Source organism: Coenobita brevimanus, chromosome 101 (genome assembly GCF_032717465.1).
Source record: "Coenobita brevimanus isolate Jiangsu-jjx chromosome 101, ASM3271746v2, whole genome shotgun sequence".
NCBI classification, from domain to species: domain Eukaryota; kingdom Metazoa; phylum Arthropoda; class Malacostraca; order Decapoda; family Coenobitidae; genus Coenobita; species Coenobita brevimanus.
The window spans coordinates 42,223,223-42,245,166 of record NC_137054.1 but is presented as its reverse complement, the minus strand read 5'-3'; the positions used below and the strand labels follow the sequence as shown (position 1 = coordinate 42,245,166).

Sequence of the window (21,944 nt, the reverse complement as noted above, 5' to 3'; positions counted from 1 at the left end):
CCTAAGCATTTCACCACACACTCCATCAATTCCTGGGGCCTTTCCCAGCTTAATCTTCTTCATCGCTTCCACTACTTCCGCCCTACTGATCTCTTCCTCCCTCCTCTCATCTCTTCTTCTCCCAGCCATTCCCCAACCACTTATACTCACACTGCTCTCACTCTCTACATTCAACAAATCCTCAAAGTGCTCCTTCCATCTCCTCAATTTCTCTCTCTTCTCCACCAACAATCTACTACTCCTATCTTTCACTCCCCTATTATTTCCCCTTTCACACTGCCTTACTTTCTTTACCTCCTTCCAAAACAATTTCTTACTCTCCCTCCATTTCACACTCAGATTCCTCCCAAACTCTTCATCCACTTTCTTCTTACTCTCCTTCACCAGTCTCTTAACCTCCCTTCTCCTGCTCACATATACCTCTCTCTTCTCTCTCTCATCTTCTCCCCTACCTCTACTCGCCAACCATTCACCATATGCCTTCTTCTTTTGTTCCACAGCTCGTTTCACCTCATCATTCCACAATGCTGTCCCTTGTACACCCTTGCATCTCCTCCTCACTCCACTAGACGACAAGGGAATTTACAGTGTTGTGCAGTGTTAAGAAATTAGAATTTAGAGTGCAAAGGATTAACTGTGGAGTGCAAACCTGGCGGTTGAAACTGGCCTGATGCAATTAACAATGTGCAGTGTTAAACAGTTATAACTCACAGTGCAAAGAATTACTGTAAGTGCAGCACAACACTGGATTACTGTACGTGCTTCAAGAGAATTTTCACCACTGCCAAAACCTTACAAAAGGCTGGACAAATGTGCTGTAAGTACCCTGGCTGAGGTACAGTCACTTCTAATTCCTCATTCTTTGGTTCCTTTTCATTTATAGGGTCTTAAATAGGTTTAAATAGTGCTATGCATGTCCTGTAGAGAGTTATTCAGGTGGCTTTCAAAGTTAGGCTGGGTTAGGGTCCCTAAGTACCAGACCTGGACCCAGGGGCCCACTTTCCTGACATGCCTTTGGCTCTATTACATCGGATAGTGGAGGGATTACTGTAGTTGTTAATGTAAATGTAGCGAACTTTTTGCTCAGTTTGACCTGAGTACAGGATTTTTCACCATTGTCATGGAGTTTTTTCCTCAAGCGTGCTTCTACAGTAATCCCCGTACTATCCAGACGCCTACTTTCCGGACACCCCACTTACCAGACATTTTGGTCCCGGGATTCAATATTACCAAAATTGGCCAAAAAGTGCAAAAAATTTGAAAAAAATCCGACTTTTTTCCCTTGTAATTTTAACTCAGCGTGCGCAGTGCAGACCAGCTGTGTTTTGGTGCGTAGTTCCACTGCCGTCCGCTAGCGTGCCCCTGCATCATCCCCACTTACCGCCTGTCTCTTGTTGTGAGTGCACGCTTGTCATCATGGCCGCCCACGTGTTTGCTTTTGTGGTGGTGCCCTACCTCCTGTAGGCTCTGCTGCTGCTCTCCTGCCTCTTGTTAGTGTGTGTGATGATGGCCCCGCTGGCTGAGACGAGGAAGAGAGTGGTTTTGACTCTGGAGAAGAAGAGGGAGATATTGGACAAGGTGGATGTGGGATGGTCAACCTCATGCATCCTCCGTGAATTCAACCTGGCCCAATCTACTTTGTTTGATATCAAGAGATCCTGCGACAAACTCATGCAGTACACGGTTGACTTCTCATCAAAGAACAAACACAACGTGGAGAGGAAGATGATGTTTACTCCCCGGTATGCTGAAGTCGACCGCTCCACGTTGATTTGGTACTGACAGCAACGTGCTGCTGGTGTGCTAGTGCGTGGCACGGAGCTGAAGGCTGCTGCTGAGAAGTTCGCAAGGCTTCACGACTCCCCAGACTTCAAGGCATCCGAGGGTTGGCTCTTCACGTTCAAGTTACGACATGGCCTTACCAACTGTAAGTCTCATGGAGAAGCTTTGGATGCCAGCGAGGATGGAGTAGAGGAGTTTCGGCACAAGGTGAAGGGCTCGATCGACAGGGAAGGCCTCACTCTCGGTCAAATCTACAACGCTGACGAAACTAGTTTATTTCATCGCTCTTTGTCAACGAACACTCTAGCAGAGGAGACAGAGAAGCGTGTACCTGGCTGCAAGCTCTCCAAATAACGGATATCTGCTTTGTGTTGTGCCAATGTTAACGGCATGCACTGGCTTAAGCCCGTTATTGTTGGCCGTGCAAAGCAGCCTCGGTGTCTTTGTGGGGTGATGGATGTCCTTCCTGTTGTTTGGTACCATTCTTTGAAGGCACGGTTCACTGCCCAGATCTTCAAAGACTGGTTCCACCGCCATTTCGTCAAGGAGGTCATCCATTACCAGATGAACACACTGGGAATCCCATGCAACCAGGTAAAGTCCCTCCTTCTCCTCGACAATGCACCTGCCCACCCGTGCCACAAGGACCTGGTGGCTGAGAATGGGCACATTAGGTGTATGTTTATGCCACCTAATACGACTGCTCTCATCCAACCACTGGACCAAGGAGTGATCATGGCAACGAAGAAGCTGTACCAAAGGAAGTTCCTGGACGAGGTGATGGTTGTTCTCGAGGATGAGGAGAAGTGCAGGGAGGGACGGGACATGGAAGGCCAGCAGACTTTGGAAAACCTTCGTTGCTACAACATCAAGTCTGCAATCTACAACTGGGCCAGTGCATGGAAGGAAGTCCCTGTCAAGACTCTAGAAAATGGTTGGTCTCATCTGCTTCTCGGAACGGATGTGGAGTACGATTTCCTAGGTTTTGACGTGGATGACTTCCATGCACGTCTATGTGCGCATGGCGACGATGTTGATGTGGACGAAGTGCGTGAGTGGTTGGATGATGATGAGGGCGATCCTGGGTATCAGACCAAGTCTGATATCGAGATCGCATCTTCAGTTGCAGGTGTCAGTACCCAGCTTGAAGATTCCAACGAGGACGGCGACGATGATGTGGACTCCTCTCAGCGTGACACTACTCCAGCCATCCCCAAGCTAAGCGCACTCCAGGAACACGTAGAGTTCATTCTTGACTACCTGGAACATCCGGGCTGCAACGAGATGAGCCCTTGGGACTTGTGGAGGAAGTGCGCGCTTTCAGGCAGTGCATCATTAATTGCCAAAATCGTCGTTCCTTGTGTCAATCAACCATTGACAGCTTTTTCAGACCCATGACCCCCGCTGTGCCCAGCCCTGGCTCCACACCATTGCCTCCCCAAGACAGGCCCTCATCCTCCGAGCCAAAGCCCAGCACATCAGTCACGGTGGAGTTACCACTGGACTTGAGTTTGCGCTTCTCTTCAGAGTCGTCTGCAGTGGGTAGTCCATCACCATGTCCCAGCGACGCACCTCTAGGCCACCTGCATCAGCTACTCTCAGACTCTGACAGTGAATAAACAGCATGAACTCGCCGCTAGACCACACAGGAATTTACAGTGTTGTGCAGTGAAAATAAACAGTGGTAGTGTTAAGAAATTAGAATTCTGAGTGGAAAGACTTAAGTGCAGAGTAGAACACTGATTTTATTGACGTGACTAGAGTGTGTAGTGTTAAGAAACTGGATTTATGAGTGCAAAGACTTAAGTGCAGAGTGCATTGGAGTGCAAGTAAGACTAGTATGCGCAGTGTTAAGAGAAAGGAATTCTGAGTGCAAATGACTATGTTCAGTGCAAGACTTCATGTACAGTGTACTGCAGGTACTTCAGGTACTCCTTTTTTACTGTCAGAGTCTGAGAAGAGGCAGGTTATTCATTGAGATGGCCAGGGACTTGTTGTAAGTACCCAGAATGTTTCATATTGTACTGTATTTTCCATACTTACCTCTAAAACCTCATTTCACTCTTTAATGTTCCTTCTTGGTGTGAATAGGTTCTTAGGTGCTATGCATGTGCAGTAGGGAGTTGTTTTTCTCAGTTAGGCTAGGTTAGGGTCCATAAGTACCAGTCCAGGAACCAGGGCCTTGTAAGTACCCAGAATGTTTAATATTGTATAAACTCACCTCTAAAACCTAATTCTCTGGTTCTTTTGCATTTATTTCAGTCTTTTATGTCCCTTAATGGTGTGAACTGCGTCTAAAATAGGTGCTATGCATGTCCAGTAGGAAGTTGTATAGGGAGTTGAGTCAGGGTAGGTTAGGGTCCATAAGTACAGGTCCAGGAGGCTGGGGCCCACTTTCCGGGCGGGACCACTTTCCGGACATGCTTTTGGCTCTATTGCATCGGACAGCAGACAGATTTAAAGTAAATACGAGTTTTATACGCTCATTGGCGACAGTGATTTTCTCCTGTAGCAGGATGGTACACACACCACAGTGTGAATCTTGTGTGACTGAGTTAGGATGTACAGTATATGTATTTATTGTAAAATTTTTCCAAGAAAAATTTGATTTTGATGGGGCGTAATGTCACGAATTCATGATACTGTGTATTCTACAAAATCCGTGACATTGTACTCGGGTGAGAAAACCACGAACTCTAGTGGAATTCCCACTATGTATCATTCAGTTTAACCGTCCTCGTATGCACTTTGACTGGGATAGTTTTTCAGAATATTCGTCACTGCTCCAAAAGTGACCGTTCTTATGCGTGACATTAGCGCTTCACTGAGTGATTTTATTGCGTGTGTATATCGTTCGCCCTCCCTCTGTTGACCGTTGAAGTTAGGCCATGCCTACTTCCAGTGAACATGGCCATCTCTCAACCCCCTTTCCCAGTTTGGACTGAGTCAGCTTCAAACTGCCACGAGAGTAGGGTTGTTTGTGCACAGCGTAGAGAGCAGCGTCTCTGTTGTACAGCAATTTCCTCAATCTCCACCTAGACAGTGATCGGCGAAGTGGGCTAAGCAGCAAATAGCAGCACCTGGTGTTCAACAGACAGACGCCCAGTCTTTTGTAGCTTCAGCTCCGTTCCCTCCGCTGACCAGTATTTTCGTTCGTTTTCTTAGCCTTAAGTTTGATTAGCTTTTGAATGAGTGAGTGTATTTCCTTTGGTATTTGAATTCATTAGTCCCCCAGTGACAGAGAATTCCCCTCTTGAATTCATTTCTGAGATTAATATAACGTAAATTTATTTCACTGTCTATCTATCTATCTACTGCCAGACGCCAAAATCCCGTAAGGGGTAGCCATTTGACTCTGAGTTATTTGTTTTACAGGGAGGGGCACTAACCCTCCACCAACCCACTTGTTGACACGTAGGGAGCATGTATGGTTTGGTAATAAGGTTACCACCCAGCGTTGCAAATGGTTTCTTAGCTTACAGGAAACCATTTGACTTGTCACTCAATGTAATGCGACCTGTAACGGAAAGAAAAGCAATAAGAAGTGACAGGAAAGATGGGAGAAATAGGAAGAGAGGAGGGCAGGTACAGAAAAAGAATGATAAAGGCTAAGGAAGAAGTAGGCAGCACTACATCAAGTGAGTGGATGATGGTCGCTACCACCTACCACTATAATCAATAAATTTACAGCTCTTTTCTTTGAGCTCATTTAACTGTGTTATTGGTGTTTAATTCCTCCATATTGAGCTTAATTTACTTGCCACTCCCAGTTATCACCAACTCTCTTCCTTTTATTCATCAATGATCTTCTAAGCTGTACATCTAACCCTATCCACTCATATGCAGATGACTCCACCCTTCACCTTTCCATTCGGTTCCCGCAACGCCCATCTCAACAGTTACTTCAACAATCAAGGGATGAGGCTATGGCACACCTAATGTCTGACTTGGCTCGTATCTCTGACTGGGGTAAAAATAATATGGTTGTCTTTAATGCATTTAAGACTCAGTTCTTACACCTATCAACCCGACAAAATCTTCCACAGGTATACCCACTAATGTTTAATAATATTCAGCTTAATCCTGCATCATCCTTGAACATGCTTGGGGTTTCATTTACTCGGGACTTATCTTGGAAAGATCATATTACATCTCTTGTAAAATCTGCTTCCAAGAGATTGGGTGTGCTAAGCCGACTCCGCTCTTTCTTTACCCCTGCGCAATTGTTGACTCTATACAGGGGTTTTATCCGCCCCTGTGTGGAGTACAACTCTCATGTGTGGGGAGGGTCCCCACATACAGCTCTTCTCAATAGGGTGGAGTCAAAGGCTTTTCGTCTCATTAACTCTCCTCCTCTTACTGACTCCCTTCAACCTCTGTCTCTTCGCCGCACTGTTGCATCTTTATCTCTTTTCTATCGCTACTTTAATGGTCACTGCTCCTCTGAACTGTCTGCTTGCATTCCTCCACCTCTATGACGGGCGCGTAGCACCCGTCTGGCAGCAAACTCTCATCCTTTTTCTGTCCAACTCTCTAATGCAAGAGTTAACCGTTACTCCCAGTCTTTCATTTATGCAACAGGTCAGCTCTGGAACTGTCTCCCTCTGTCTGTATTTCCTGCTGTCTATGATCTCCAGTCTTTCAAACGCAGTGTGTCCAGGCATCTCAAAATGATCGGATCTTGAATTTGGCTCTATATTGTATTTTGTTTTTCTCTTGGAGGGAACCGTTACTGCGGGCTCATGGCCTTTGGTTCCTTCTTCCTCGCATAAAAAAAAAAAAAAAAAAAGTTAGCACAAATTTCTTATATTAATCGTAACTGGTATTTAGGCCAGTTCTTTTGTATCAAAACTTAAATCCGTTGTGCCAGCCATGAGTGAAGCATCTGCAAGAACTTGTTCAGTATTATTATAAATTATTGATTGTCAGGGGGCAAAGATCACACTTTCTCAGAGGCTAACAGTACTAATGATACAGCATTCGTGAGCGGATAGTCTCTGCTGTGTACTGTTGAGAAAGTTTATAAAATTCTCGTCCTTAGAGAATTGGCGAAGTAAGCCAGAATAAAGTAAAACTTACTACAGTACCCTCGCGTCCAGCACGGTAATATTGTCATGCATGGGTCACGTGTTGGACCAAAAACGTGTTGGACTAACAATAGAGCTTATGGGGAAAAATGAATTATGTCAGCAACCCTCGGAAAAGTCACCCTAAATACCTACCATATACCTATCCATATATTGGTACTATTGTAATTATAATAAATGGTACTGTGCTATGAATGATAACTAACCTTTTAGGATAGTGTTGGTGGGCTTGCTGGGAATGGAAGGTGGTATCCAAGGCTGTAGTTAGTCCTACTGGGTCCCCGGAGGATGGCTGCTGGCATCACTAGCGGGTAATGGCTGTTGCTCCTCCTCAAACCTCCCTCATAAATCCTTCGAAATCACACTCAGAATCACTATCTTCGTCCACAGCCATGGAAGGTCCTGCTTCTGCCTGTCCTAGCTCTGTAATCCTCGGCAAAGTGCATGCTTCTCACACTGTTGCCAGAGCCCCGTCTCATGACTGTGGAAAGTGATCGCTGTCGCTGACTCGGTAGAGAATAAGGAGAAGCAACTTTGTTTATAAACTGGTACGCACGCCGATGAGAAGGGTTTGAAAACGATTGATATTTATTCTAAAATATTAATATGTATTCAGCGTCAGGCTAAATGTTCAATGCTGTAGTACGATACATTCTCTGTCGAGTCGCCTGGGTTTTGGTCACACTGGATTCCCCATCGTATGCTCGGCAGGAATCCATCCAGATGAATTCCAAATGCCCGTGGTATCGTCGGCAATTTTACCACGTTACCGTTCCGATTTACCATTGTATCCTCGGCAAACCTGGTATGAAGTGCCGTGTGATAGCCTTCGGCTGCCAGGATCTTGTCTTAAGTTTTTTTATTATGATCACGTTGGCTTCATTCATGTCATAGGCCTTGGCAATGTCAACTTTCCTCTCCCCTTTCTTCTTCCTCTCGATGCTTTCTAGCTTGGTGGCCTGAGGGAGGTGCCGATGCTTCTTGGGGTTCTCAGAAGGCTTCCTAGGCATCGTGAGCAGGGTAAAATGCAGTAACAAGGGCAGAAAATGCAGCAAGAAAAAAGCACCTTCCAATGCAATTATGCGACTGAGTGGCTCTGTGGCGGGAGAAATGTAAACAAAACATCACATGACACCAGAAGTGTTTTTAATTGGGCGGCATCACGATCACGTCACGATAGCAGGCAGGGAAGGCTACTTGATCAGAAGTTTTTCATTGGCTATCATCATCATGGGAATGTCCAGTATGGCCATGTTGGACAGGGGTGATCGTGCTAGAGTGAACTCTGCGGATTTGGCCCACTTCTCGGAGCTCTGTGCGTGTTATGCAAACACACTCGTGTTGCAGTAATTAAATTGTATTAAATAATACTAATTAATTGCTCACCGTCCTGGACTCAAATCATGCTGGACTAATGCGTGCTGGACACAAGGGTACTGTACTTGATTTCACAAGTCAATTCTTTGTGTTTACCTTTGATTAATACCAGCTTTTAATTCTTAAATTTACATCCCCCCGTGACAGGGTAAATATCTCCTTTAAAATCTTTATATTCAGGGCTTGCACCTCTGGAACAACTTCCTCCTTCTGTGCCTCCTGGTGAGCTTGTTACCCATCCCCATCCTGGAGAGGGTCAGGAACGGGTATTGTTTTCACTCAGTTTATTTTTGTCTGTCTGTCTGTTAACAACTTTATGCAAAAACTACTGGTGTGATTTTGACTAAAATTCCAGGGAAGATGGGCTATGAGCTTCTAATCAACTGATTAAATATTGGGGCAATTGGGCAAAGGCTCAGGCTGTGGGCCCAAAAATTGTTAAAAAGAAAATAAAATGTAAAGAAAAAAAAATTTTTTTTTTGCCATGACTTCTTTCAAATTCGTTATATTGACATGAAACCACAACCTAAAGGTGCATCTTTCAAATCTGCACCCTATAACATGCTCATTACATCAGGGGGGTCACCCCCCAGTTAACAGTAGGGGGGTTAATGTCAGGTGGGTCGGGCCTAAAATTTAAAAATGAGCATAAAATCGTAAATTTTCACCCGAATTACTCCAAAATTAGTTTATGACAACTCTGACTAGCCATCCTGTTGTGTTTATACGTCAGCATTAACATGACTGCCGGGGACGGGTTTGCTGTGCTTTGGCACTGCTTCTTGTTGGATCTTCATGTTGTGGAGCTCCTCATTACTCAGTTTCTCCCTGCGGCAGTCCAGGACCTCCTCCACATCCTCCTCACCAAATCCCGTCTCATGCGAAAGCTGTACTATGTCCTGCCGCATCTGTTCCACCGGTGGTGCTCGCACGCCTCGGGAAAGCTGGTGAATGAGTGAACACACTCTGGCCACAGCTTGTGCCCCACTCTGTTCTTGGTGGCCTGGCTAATCTCCCTCCAGGCACCTGTGATGTTCTCAATGGCGTGCCTGATACTATACCACCGCCAGAATGGCTGCACCACTGTCCAGTCATCGCTGCCACACACCTTCACCAGCTGCTGCATGGTTCGCCGGAGAGAGTAGGCCTTGAGGGTGGCAATGACCCCCTGGTGCACTTCTTGCAACAACGACGTGGTGTTGGGAGGCAGGAACACCAGTTCAATGTCGCTGGCCCTGTCTTTCATCGCAGGAGGGTGGCTAGGCACAGTGTTTACAACCAAGAGGAATCGACTGGCCAGGTTTTCCTTGGAGGCATACTTCTTCAGGACATGAGAGAGGTACAAGTGGAAGTAGGAAAGGCAGGTGTCGGATGTCAGACAGGTCTTCTTGCTAACCTTCCAGATTACCCCTGGCTCTCCTTGACGAAGCCAATCAGAGCCCTTGGATTCTCTGCGTGGTAGACTAAGAGCAGCTTTAACTTAAGGTCACCCTTGGCGTTGACCCCCAGCAGAAGTGTAAGCCAGTCCTTCGAAGCCTTGAACCCCAACGCAGACTCCTCCTCTATTGCATGATATGTGTTGGTGGACATTCTCATCCAAAAAAGTTGTGTCTCATTGAAGTTCAAGACTTGCTTTGCACTGTAGCCACCCTCCAGAATAATTCGTTTCAGCTCGTCAGAAAACACTGCCACTGCCACCGCATCTGCTGCCTTGTCAGACATACGTGCTGCAGGTTTGCCTGCTTCCTGAAGTGGTCCAACCAGCCATGGCAGGCATTAAAGGTTTCACTTGCATCCAAGTTTCTCCTCACCTTTAAATCACTCCAAAGGGAGAATGCCTTGATACAGATGAGCGCCTGCCTGACTCACGGGTGCCTTCCGCCTGTTCTGGTCCTCCACCCATGTGCAGAGCATCCGCTCCATCAACTTCATCACTGGCTCCCTGCAGCGGGTGATATGGGGGGTGCTGATGGTTGCAACCTTTCCAGTGGCAGTCCCAATGGCGGCAGCCTTCTTTATAATAGTTGAGACTGTCAACTGCAGCAGGTGGAGCCGAGGCGATGGCAGATGAGTCATCGCCTTTGTCATGCCGCTTGAGAATATCTAACTTCACTTCCATTAAAATGCTCTTTAGCTGGAATTCGCGGGAACATCATCCGCACCAACACTAGCAGGCCGCTTACCCCGACTAGGGTCACCACTACCACCACTAGCACCAGTAGCACCACCACCAGCCCCACCACATGCAGCACCCTGACCACACATTACTACACTTATTTAGCACAAAAATGACACAAAATCACACACCACACACAGTTAGTATCATTGCCCTACTCACAGGCACTGCTGGGACACAGTCACGATGCACCATGATAGCGGCTTGCATAATATTGGTGATGTAACACAATGTGGGGTTGGTAAGTCTATGAGAGATTCTCACTCGGCGACAGGTGGTGTGAGAAGAACGATATGGGTGACTGTGGGGTGAGCAATGGATGCGGGGGCTGTGTGAGTGTTTCTGGGCATTCTAGTGGGTGGGTGGGTGGGCTTAGCTTGCCCTGGAGCGCGCATGATTCAAACTTTTAGCCGATCACCCCCGGACGATACCTCGCACGACTCACACCCCCGGACGATACCTCGCATGACTCATTGCAAAACCATGGGTTGGCCTACAATAGGTGGGGTACGGTGGTATTTCTACCTCATCATTGCATAGAAGGCTATTGCATAGTGGAGTATCCCTGTACCTAAGTTCAGCAGCTGTACAGTATGACCCAAAGAGTTTAGGGTATCCAAAAGACTCTACACCTACCTCTGATATGCCTGGCTATCTCTTGACCAGGCCTGAAGCCACACAAAGCTTGGAAGGGAGTCAGAGCTATGGTCATTTCAGGTTTGTGATTGGGATCCTTATACACATCTGGACGTGCACTGTGTAGCTCCTCTGCATGACTCTGTCAACAAATTTATTACTGTGTAATATGCAATAATAACATTCTTTTGCATGCTGACAATGATATGTTTTGCCTATTACAGCTATCTAAAGGTGGTCTTCAAGAGAAATGAAGTCACTGAATGTACAATGAAGCTGGATGATGAGGAAATGGAAAATGTGAGTACACTTAAGTACTTGGGGAGTGTGATGAGTAATGATGGAAGTTTGGAGGATGAAGTTCTTGAAAGGGTAAAACAAGGAAAGATAGCTGCTGGTTCTTTGAATGTAGTTATAAGAAATAGGGAAGTGAGCATGGCAGTAAAAAAAAAAAAAAAGTTGATGCATGAAAGTACAGGCAGACCCCAAGATATGATACCCCTAGATGCAATAGCCCGGCATAGCGATGGGGGTAGAAATACCACCCTGCCCTGCTGAACGATGGCTAAACCCTGGTATAAAGATGGATTTTATTGTTTTTTTTAAATCCAATTTTGATGATATTTTGGACTTAAATTTTGTGTTTACATTGATTCATAAACTTTTAGACTTAGCTTAATGTGTTTTAGTCACAGATGGGGTGAACACCATCATTTTGGGGTACAGTTTATTACAGTGGAGTCTATGCATAACATGAATAGGTTATGAGGAACCTCGGGTTAAATCAATTTCGTGTTAAATGGCGATATATTTATTTACTGAATTTCCATACGTGACGAAAGTCTGTTTTGATGACTTGGCAGTTTCACTAGCCAGCATCTCTCCAGCATGATTGCTTTGCTAGTTAGTGAATGGATGGCAAGCAAAGTGGTCATGATTGCCTTTCAGAAGGTTAGCAGACAGTTCACCAGTGATCATGTACGTTAGCTTGCTGGAATAGTGTGGATGCTAAACTGTTAAATTGCTAAACCGCTAAATATCTTCACGATGTTAGCCAGTTGAGCTGTAAACAAACCCGCGAAAGTTTTATATGTTTCTGATCTCGGGTGTTTCTTAAATCTGCTGCATATACACACTAGTGTATATTATTTTTTAAAATAAAATCAAGTCTGCATACTGTAGAAAACACCTGTGGTTGCTAAGCATTGAGATGATCATCTTTATAAAGAGTTTCTTCTCAGTGAAGCCTAACTAACCTGCCTTAGTCTAACGTGCAGGACGCATGGGGATATTTTAAGGTAACTTTGAGACAAAAAAGTGCGTCTTATATGCCGCGAAATACGGTATTCCCATAAGATTATGTATTCCCAGTACGCGAATTCCCAGTGCATGAGGTCGTGGACCGCCCAATCTATCACGCACTGTGCGAGGCCTCTGTATATATATATATATATATATATATATATATATATATATATATATTATATATACAGTACAATCCCAGCTATCCGGTATCCAGACAAACGGAATACTCAGAACAACGGGAAAATTCAAGGGCTGGTAAAAATGTAAGTTATAACTGTGCGCCAATTTGAATGGACCGCCAAACCGCCGTTTGATCGTGTCACGCAAGGCTGGGTGAAGTCAGACAAAGCGAGGTGAAAGCATTTCCGGCTAATGTAAATCCCTAGCAAATCCTCTTAACCACCCCTCCTCTCCCCCTACTTGAATTCAGTCATCCTCCACACCCTCCAAAAATCACCAGTCTGCGTTTTGCCACCAGACAGTAAACAAGCTCTCTTGCTATTGTGTTCCTCTGATAGACGGTAATTTGTACACTCCAAAATGCCTAAAGTGCAAACTAAACGTAAGCGTATCGTGCTTACCTTGAAACAGAAGCTGGACATATGCAACAGACTTGAAAAAGGCGAACATTATAAAACTACTAATGGCTGAATATAAATATTAATAAGAATGAAAGTTTACTTTGTTGGAAGAAAAATAAATAAATAATATGCCTGCATTTCATACATACATCATTTATTTTATTTTCTGCAAAACAGCTGAGTGGCGGGTGAGGGGTGGAGTGATGGAGGTCAAGTGGGGAAGAAGAAGAACAGTCGGAAACGTAAACAAACTCACGTGGGGGCACAGGTGTCGTGATAATTCTACAGTGCAGTCTTAACACATCATCATTTCATTAATAAATGTTCAAGCTTTTATTTCTTTATTTTATTTTTCAATTTTTATGAGTACAGTACATATAATGAATACAGTAATTCGGTAAACAATGGACTGGTGCAATTTGCAGTACTGCAAATTGCTAGACATTGCACGCACGTCCGTTATGACCATGGTGTGTGTTTACAAGGCAGTTTTTCAGGCGGAATCTCTTAGTGTAACCCCTAATGTGACTGGTGAGTACCTGAACTGTATTTACTGCTGTGATAGCCTTTGTATAGATTTGACTTGAAAATCAGAAATACGGGAAAAATCTGTAACCGGGAAGGTAAATTCCCCAACCCACCCGGTTAACTGGGATTGTACTGTATGTATATATATACAGGCAAACCCCGGTTTAACGATGTAATTGGCTAGGTAAAACCCAATCATTAGGCTGGGTATCGTATAGCAGGGTACACTCAAACCTCGAATTAAGGGACCTCCATTTAAGGGATTTCCAATTTAAGGGACTTCATATTCTACCTGACAAACGGACAAGACCATTCAAAAATGATACATAATGTCTAGGTTATACACATTAATATGTTTCTTTATACAGTACCTGTAAAAAAAATATTCATAATCATATAAATAAGATAAAAGGAACAATCACTGCATTTTATAATAAGACTGTTTTTATATGTGATAAAACAATGGACATTTTCAAGTACGGGACAAGCTGACTCCCCATTTAGTCCCTTAAATCGAGGTTTGAGTGTACTTTAAACATATAAAGTAATGTGGAGTGTTTACCAGCCTTGGGTTTCCCCCCAAACCAAGTCCAAAACCCAACCAAATGAGCCCAAAAACAAGCTTAATGCAAATCTAACTGGCCTAACAGCTGTCAAGGAAGCTCACCTAAGCCTAACACCTGTAAATAACTCACAAAAACCAACAAAGAAAATCTGAAAATTGTCAAATATGTCTGCAAAAAATCAAGCTTAGTAAACTGTACCCCAAAATGACAATGTTCACCCCACCAATGGCTAAAACACATTAATCTAAGTCTAAAAACCATTTATAAATCAACCTAAACACACAATTTTAGTCTAAATTATCATCAAAATCGTAAAAAAATAAATAAAAACCCATCGTCAAACTGGGGTTTGGCCATCATTAGGCAGGGTATGGTGGTGTTTCTACCCCCATTGTTAAGCCAGGGTATCACATTCAGGGGTATTGTATATCGAGGTACTACTGCACATATATATATATATATATATATATATATATATATATATATATATATATTTATACAGTGCACCCCCACACAGAAATCACACAGTGCAAATCACCTACAATGCGGGGTCAACCCAGAAATGCTTATTTTCATCGAATGCGAAATCTGCGAATCAAACTTCCCAACATGCGAATCGGCTGTATGATTCCAAGGCAAAAATGGACTTCCCTCCATTACTATGAGTGTCAGGGTGGACAACGAAAGTCAGTCACACGAAGGCAGGTGGCTGGCAACCAGCCACATTCAAAATGGCGGGCAGTTTGCCAGCTATCTGCATGCGTTCTACTGACATTCCTGGGTAAACAGACACTTCTCTATAATACTGCTGTAAGAACACATGTTGCACCTTCCATCCTGTAGTCTGTTTTAGCATCACAGCAGTGCCCACGTGTTCATCATGGTCTCAGCTGTAAACGTTGAAGGCTATATGACACATCCAGAAGATCTCTGCAGTGACAGTGAGAATGATAATGGGGCGCCCCGCCCAACGGGACATGAGTAGACGACCCGGGCCTTGGATACCCAACCTCTCTTCCTTCTTAATGGGCCCAGGAGTCACTTAAATAAAGGTACATGGTGTTCTATTTGTTGTTTTATTTGTTGGTCCAAACAGAAGTACTATTAGACAATTAACAGAGTAGGCTGGAAGGGGACCTGAAGACCAAGCCCTGGGTGGGCTGTTCACCATATACCATTTTTCCCATAAGTTTTTTGGTTCACAATGCGAAATCATAGAATGCGAGGGTTTGTGCCGTCCATAAACTCGTATTGTGTGAGGGTGCACTGGACATAATTATATAGTACATATATACTGTATATATATACTGGTGGTAGGTAACGTTGGGTCTGGTTAGTACTTGGATGGGTGACCGCCTGGGAACACCAGATGCTGTTGGCATCCCTACGTGTCAAGTGGGGTTGGTGGAGGATTAGTGCCCCTCCCTGTAAAACAATTAACTCTAAGCCCTTGACCACCCCGTTTGGGATACATGGCGTCTGGCAATGGATGGATGGATGGAGGTGGGGGCACTCACCATCCACTCACTTGATGTAGTGCTGCTGCTGGGTGTCTGCCCTTTCCTTTCCTCTTTACATCTTTCCTTCCATCCTCTTCTTTCTCTCCTTCATTCTTTCCTTGTCCTTTTGTCTATGGGTGATTTTACATTCCCTCCTCTCTCTTTCTTTCCTTCATTCTGTCCTCTTCCTTCTGCCTGTGGGTGACTCTACTCTGAGTGACAAACCAAATGGTTTCCTGTACACCAGGAAACCATTTACTATGCTGGGTGGTAACCATATAACCAAACTTTGGTGCCTGGTGGTTTAGTGGGGAATTATTGTGCTCCAATTGGATTGAGCCGGGAAAGGTTTATATCCAAGGGGTGGTTGGGGTTGATTGCTCATGTAATGCCACTCAGGGATGGGTGAGGCTGGTCACTCTCATCTTAAATGTCGGGACCAACTGCCTAACCCTGAGCTCCTACGCTCCTCATGGGGCAATGTAGGATTGGATGATAGATGGATGGATGGATATATATATATATATATATATATATATATATATATACATATATATATACAGTATATATATATACGGAGCCTCTGTGGTCCAGTGGTAAAGTGTGCGTTTTCGTACAATGAAGAACGAGGGTTCGCGCCTCTTCAGGGTAATAAGCATTGGGAGTGTTCTTCTGGCCACGTACTGCATTGGCGGACACAAACGGTGCTGTGGTTGAGTCAGTGTCGCATACTGTAAAGTATGCTTGCACCCAGTCGGCTTGCGCGGGTCGATTACACTTGATTCACAGACTATACACACATCCAAAGTCACTCCAACACTACAATTACACTTACAAGCACTTCTCACCCTACATACAATCTCTACCAGACAGCCTAAGCCACTTGGTAGAGATACATTGGCTGTATCGTCCCCACTTCGGTAGGGATAGGCCGGTCCTGCAGTGAACACTCAAACGGCTGATGAGATGAGATGAGATGAGATGAGAGAGAGAGATATATATATATATATAATGTGGCGTGAGGAGGAGATGCAAGGGTGTGCAAGGAACATCATGGTGGAATGATGAGGTGAAACGAACTGTGGAACAAAAGAAGAAGGCATATAGTGAATGGCTAGCGAGTAGAGGTAAGGGAGAAGATGAGAGAGAGAAGAGAGAGGTATATGTGAGCAGGAGAAGGGAGGTGAAGAGACTGGTGAAGGAGAATAAGGAGAAAGTGGATGAAGAATTTGGGAGGAATCTGAGTGTGAAATGGAGGGAGAGTAAGAAATTGTTTTGGAAGGAGGTAAAGAAAGTAAGGCAGTGTGAAAGGGGAAATAGTAGGGGGGTGAAAGATAGGAATAGTAGATTGTTGGTGGAGAAGAGAGAGAAATTGAGGAGATGGAAAGAGCAGTTTGAGGATTTGTTGAATGTAGAGAGTGAGAGCAGTGCGCATATAAGTGGTTGGGGAATGGCTGGGAGAAGAAGAGATGAGAGGAGGGAGGAAGGGATCAGTAGGGTAGAAGTAGTGGAAGCAATGAAGAAGATAAAGATGAGAAAGGCCCAAAGAATTGATGAAGTGTGTGGTGAAATGCTGAGGTATGGGGGTGAGATTGTAGTGGAGTGGATACAGAAGTTGTGTAGATTGGCTTGGGAAGAGGGAGGGGTTCCAGAGGACTGGAAATTAGGTATAACTGTTCCTTTACAAAAATGAAAAGGGGAGAGAGAAGTATGTGGTAACCATAGGGGTATTTGCCTTCTTAGTGTGACTGGAAAAATATATGGTAGAATACTCATTGATAGCGTTAGGCATATGACAGAGGAGCTAGTTGGAGAAGAACAAGAGGAATTTAGGAAGGGAAAAGGGTGTGTAGATCAGATATTTGTTCTAAGATGTTTAGTGGAGAAGTATCTAGAGAAGCGAAGGAAAGTGTATGCTGCCTTCATGGACTTGGAGAAAGCTTATGACAGAACAGATAGGCAAGGTATGTGGAAGGTATTAAGAATATATGGAGTGGAAGGGAAATTGTTGAGTGCTGTGAAGAGTATGTATGAAGGAGCTAGGGCTATTGTGCGAGTGGATGGTGAGATGAGTGAGTTCTTTTATCTGAATGTGGGACTGAAACAGGGTTGTGTGATGTCTCCATGGCTGTTTGATATATACACAGATGGGGTTGTAAAGGAGGTGCAAGGTAGGGCAGTGGATGTGGGGGTGGCTCTAATGAATGAGGGTGAGATTTGGAAGATTCAGGTGTTGCTGTTTGCTGATGATACATTATTGTTGGGTGAAGATGAATGGGAGTTGCAAGGTTTAGTGAATGAATTTGGGACAGTGTGTAGGAAGAGGAATCTGAAAGTTAAAGGAAACAAGAGTAAAGTTATGGTGTTTGAGAGGAATGAAGTCACAGAATGCAGTGAGGTTGGATGGTGAGGATATGGAGAATGTGAGGGCATTCAAGTACTTGGGTAGTGTGATGAGTAAGGATGGAACTTTGGGGGATGAAGTGTGTGAAAGGGTACATCAGAGAATGAAGGTTGTTGGTTTACTGAAAGCAGTGATGAGAAATAGGGAGGTGAGTATGGAAGTTAAGAAGTCACTGCATGACAGTATTGTGATCCCTACCCTGATGTATGGAAGCGAGGCATGGACCTTGCAAAAGGGGAACAAGTTGAGAGGTGCATGTGGAGTGACATGGAGGGACAGGTTGACGAATGAAGAAGTGAAGAAACGTTGTGGGGTTGATGTGGATGTGGTTGAGAAGATTAGGAGAAATACACTGAGGTGGTTTGGACATGTGGAGAGAATGGAGAATGAAAGACTGACTAAGAGGGTGTATGTAGGTGAGGTGGAGGGAGGGAGAGGGAGGGGTAGACTTAGGATGAGATGGAGGGATGGAGTTGAGAGGTACATGAGGGAGGGGGGAGTGAGCTGGGGGGAGGGTAGTCAAATGGTGGGTGACAGAGCGACTTGGAGGCATTTTGTCTGCGGCCACCCTTTGTGGGATTAGGGCGTCGGGCGATAGATAGATAGATGGATAGATATATATCCCTCATTTATCCAGATATAATAGAGCCAAAGGCATATCTGGGTAGTGGCAACATCCGGATAATGAACATTATTTCCCTACCACACCCAGACCCTACCTAGACCCACCTCCAACCTATACCTAACATATTTGTACAGTACCTATGCTTAGTTAGGGAGTGTTTTCCAGTCATTCAGGCATATTTAGACATGAAAATGCACATAGGCATATCAAAAGTAATGGTAAACACCAAGAAAACCATGCAGAAAAAACACTGAAAACCAAAAAACACCCTACCTAAACACTACTCTATGTACAGTACCCCTCCTCATTTTGGTAGTGTTTCCAGGTCATTCTGGCAGATTCTGGCATCAAAATATACATAGGAATATCCTAAATACTTTTCAACACCAAGAAAACCATGCAAAACAAACACTGAAAACCAAAAAACACCCTACCTAAACACCACTGTATGTTCAGTACCCCTCCTATTTTTGGCACTGTTTTCAGGTGAATCTGCCATACTTAGACATCAAAACACACCTAGGATCATCCTTAATAATTTTCAACACCAAGAAAACCATGCAAAAAGAAAAAAAAAAAATCAAAACCAAAAAGCACACTACCTAAACATTACTCTATGTACAGCACCTCTTCTATTTTGGGCACTGTTTTCGAGTCATCCTGCCATATTGTGACCTCAAAACACACACAGTCTATCTATTTATCTATCTATTGCCAGATGCCTCAATCCCGTTTGGAGTGGCCACAAACAAATCGCCTCCACGTCGCCCTGTCCCCCGCCATTTCACTGCCCTGCTCCCAACTCACACCCCCCTCTCTCATATACCTCTCCACCCCAACCCTCCATCTCATCCTCGGCCTCCCCCTCCCTCTTCCCCCCTCCACCTCACTCACATACACTCTCTTCGTCAGTCTTTCACCCTCCATCCTCTCCACATGGCCAAACCACCTCTTCATAACACATAGGAATATCCTAAATAAATTTCAGCACCAAGAAAACTACGAAAGAAACCTAAAGCTACCTGCCGAAAAACATTTGATTGGGGTACTTACCACCCAGTGCACTGCCGCCAGGCTTCGTAACCTGCCACCTCCAGCAGGTTGTTCCATGTGGTCTAGTGGCAAACACTAGCACCGACCAAAAGTAAAAAAAACTCCTCTTCATCATCCTCAACCTGGGTGATGACCGGTTATGAGCGGTGCGGTGATGGCGGCCGACCCACCTCAGGAGACTCTGAAGATAGCTGCAAACTTCCGTATAACGGAGACTCAATGGCTGTTGACGTGCTTGGTTGTGGGTCTGAAGGTGAAGGTGGGAAACGAGCTGGTGGTGGTGGTGGTGGTGGTGAGAATGGGCTGGCACTCATGGGGGTCACAGGCTTGAAGAATGAGTCGATCCTGGTCTGACAATAGGACTGACGATTCTGCTGGAGGATAACAGTGTCCTGGACAGCCAGCAGCTCCATTGCCAGGTGGAGCGGCACCCAGTCCCTGTTACAGTGTGGGTGCTCAGCATATTCCAGCACCCCCTACACTTAACCATGGAAGACACTGAGATGAGGGACTGAAGGAGTTGTGGAGGGCTGCGAGTCAGGGTCCTCATCCTCGTCCTTGTCAGTCCTGCTGTCCTCTTCCATGTCCGCAGAGGCAGCAGTGGCAATCTCCTCATCAGACATGGTTTAGCAACCAGGATCGCTGGCCACCATTGTCATCCAAGCAATCCAGAAAATCCTCAACATGCTCGGTTGCTTGTCTAAGGCGACTGTAGAAATCATCCACGTCAAACCCTTCAAAGTTGCCTCGGCATCGATTCCCTGCAGGAGATGAGACCAACCACTTACAAGGGTTATGACGAAGACTTCCTTCCACGCGTTCGCCCAGTTGAACACAGCAGACTTCAGGTCGTAACGCCAAAGATTCTGCAAGGTCTGTTCCCCATGTGTGTCCTCCACCGTGTCCTCATCCTTCAGCACCACCATCACCTCGTTCAGGAACCTCCAGCGGTACAGTCTCTTGGCAGCCACAGTAACACATTGGTTCATTGGTTGAATCAGAGCAGTTGTATTATGTGGCAGAAACATGCACCTGATCCATCCGTCAAAAGCAAACAAAACCTCCTCAGATGGATGTGCAGGAGCATTGTCCAGGAGCAGGAGTGCCTTCACCTGGTCGCGAACGATTCCAAGGACCTCTGTTTGATAACAGATAACCTCCTTGATGAAATGTCAGTGGAACAAATCTCTGAAGATCTTAGTAGTACACCAGGCCTTCACTAAATGGTACCACACGACAGGCAGGCTATCCATCAACCCACAGAGATGGCATGGTTTTTTGCATGCCCAACAACAACAGGGTTAGAGGCGGTGCATCCCGTTAGCACTGGCACAGCACAAAACAGAGGCTACTAAACTTTGGACTACTTTCGATCAGGCACAGACTTCTCCCTTTCCTCAGCCAGGGTGTGAGTGGGCAAGGAGAGGAAGAACAGACCAGTTTCATCAGTGCTATAGACTTGACCGAGGGCAAGGCCCTGTCCTTGATCAGGTGCCGCACTTTCTGGCGAAATAGGTCTACTTCTTCTGCTGCTGCGTGCAAGGCCTCGCTGTATGCCTTGCTCCCAGTAAATCTATGGTGCATCTTGCACTGAAAGAGCCATCCCTTGGACGCCTTGAAGTCCTGCACTTTGTGCAAGTGTGCAACCTTCTCAGCAGCAGCCTTCACCTCGGTCCCATGCACTAGCAAACCGGCACCATGTCACTGATGAAACCACATCAAAGTTGACTGGTCGATAATGGTGTGCTAGGCCTGGGCCATTACCTTTCTGTCACCGTGATGTGTGCTTTCGCCGAAGTCCTGTTTGTACTGCGTAAGCTTGTTGTGTGACTTCATGATATCAAACAATGTTGACCAGGCTAGATCATGTTCACAAAGAATGCATCTTGTGGTCAAGCCCGCATCAACTTTGCCTAATATCACACGCTCTTCTCCAAACTCAGAACCTTCCTCTTCCTCCTCTCAGGTGGTGGTAAGGCCATCACCACACACACAAGAATATGGCAGAGCAGAGCCACAACCTGAAGAAGGTAGGGAACCAGTGCAAAAGCAACCACAGTCTCAGCCATCAATGGAAGCAGAACCACTCATGAGGAGCAGAAAGGCGGGAACTGAGGTGTGGGCTTCTGTTCGCCTGCAATCATTACAGTACAGCACAGCCATATTGCACCCAATGGTTGCTTTTGAGCACAGGGGAAGCCACACACAGCAAAATGACATCTGTCTATAAGGTTCACTTCCATTTGCCCTGGCAAGGGTTAGTATGTGACAACAACAGCGGATGACCAGCAGAATATCACCTCAGGCAGTGTATGACTAATGCAG

The 21,944-nt window shown here is 45.2% G+C and overlaps 1 protein-coding gene across 1 annotated transcript in view; it reads right to left on the bottom strand.

Annotated features, from left to right (window-relative positions):
• LOC145414913 (mannose-6-phosphate isomerase-like) overlaps positions 1-21,944 on the bottom strand; it is a 273,834-nt gene that overhangs the window by 223,991 nt on the left and 27,899 nt on the right. Inside the window, exon 3 of the mRNA XM_080284329.1 lies at positions 11,059-11,200. Within this exon, the coding sequence (XP_080140455.1) occupies positions 11,059-11,200 (142 nt within the window). The remainder of the gene's footprint in view (positions 1-11,058; positions 11,201-21,944) is intronic.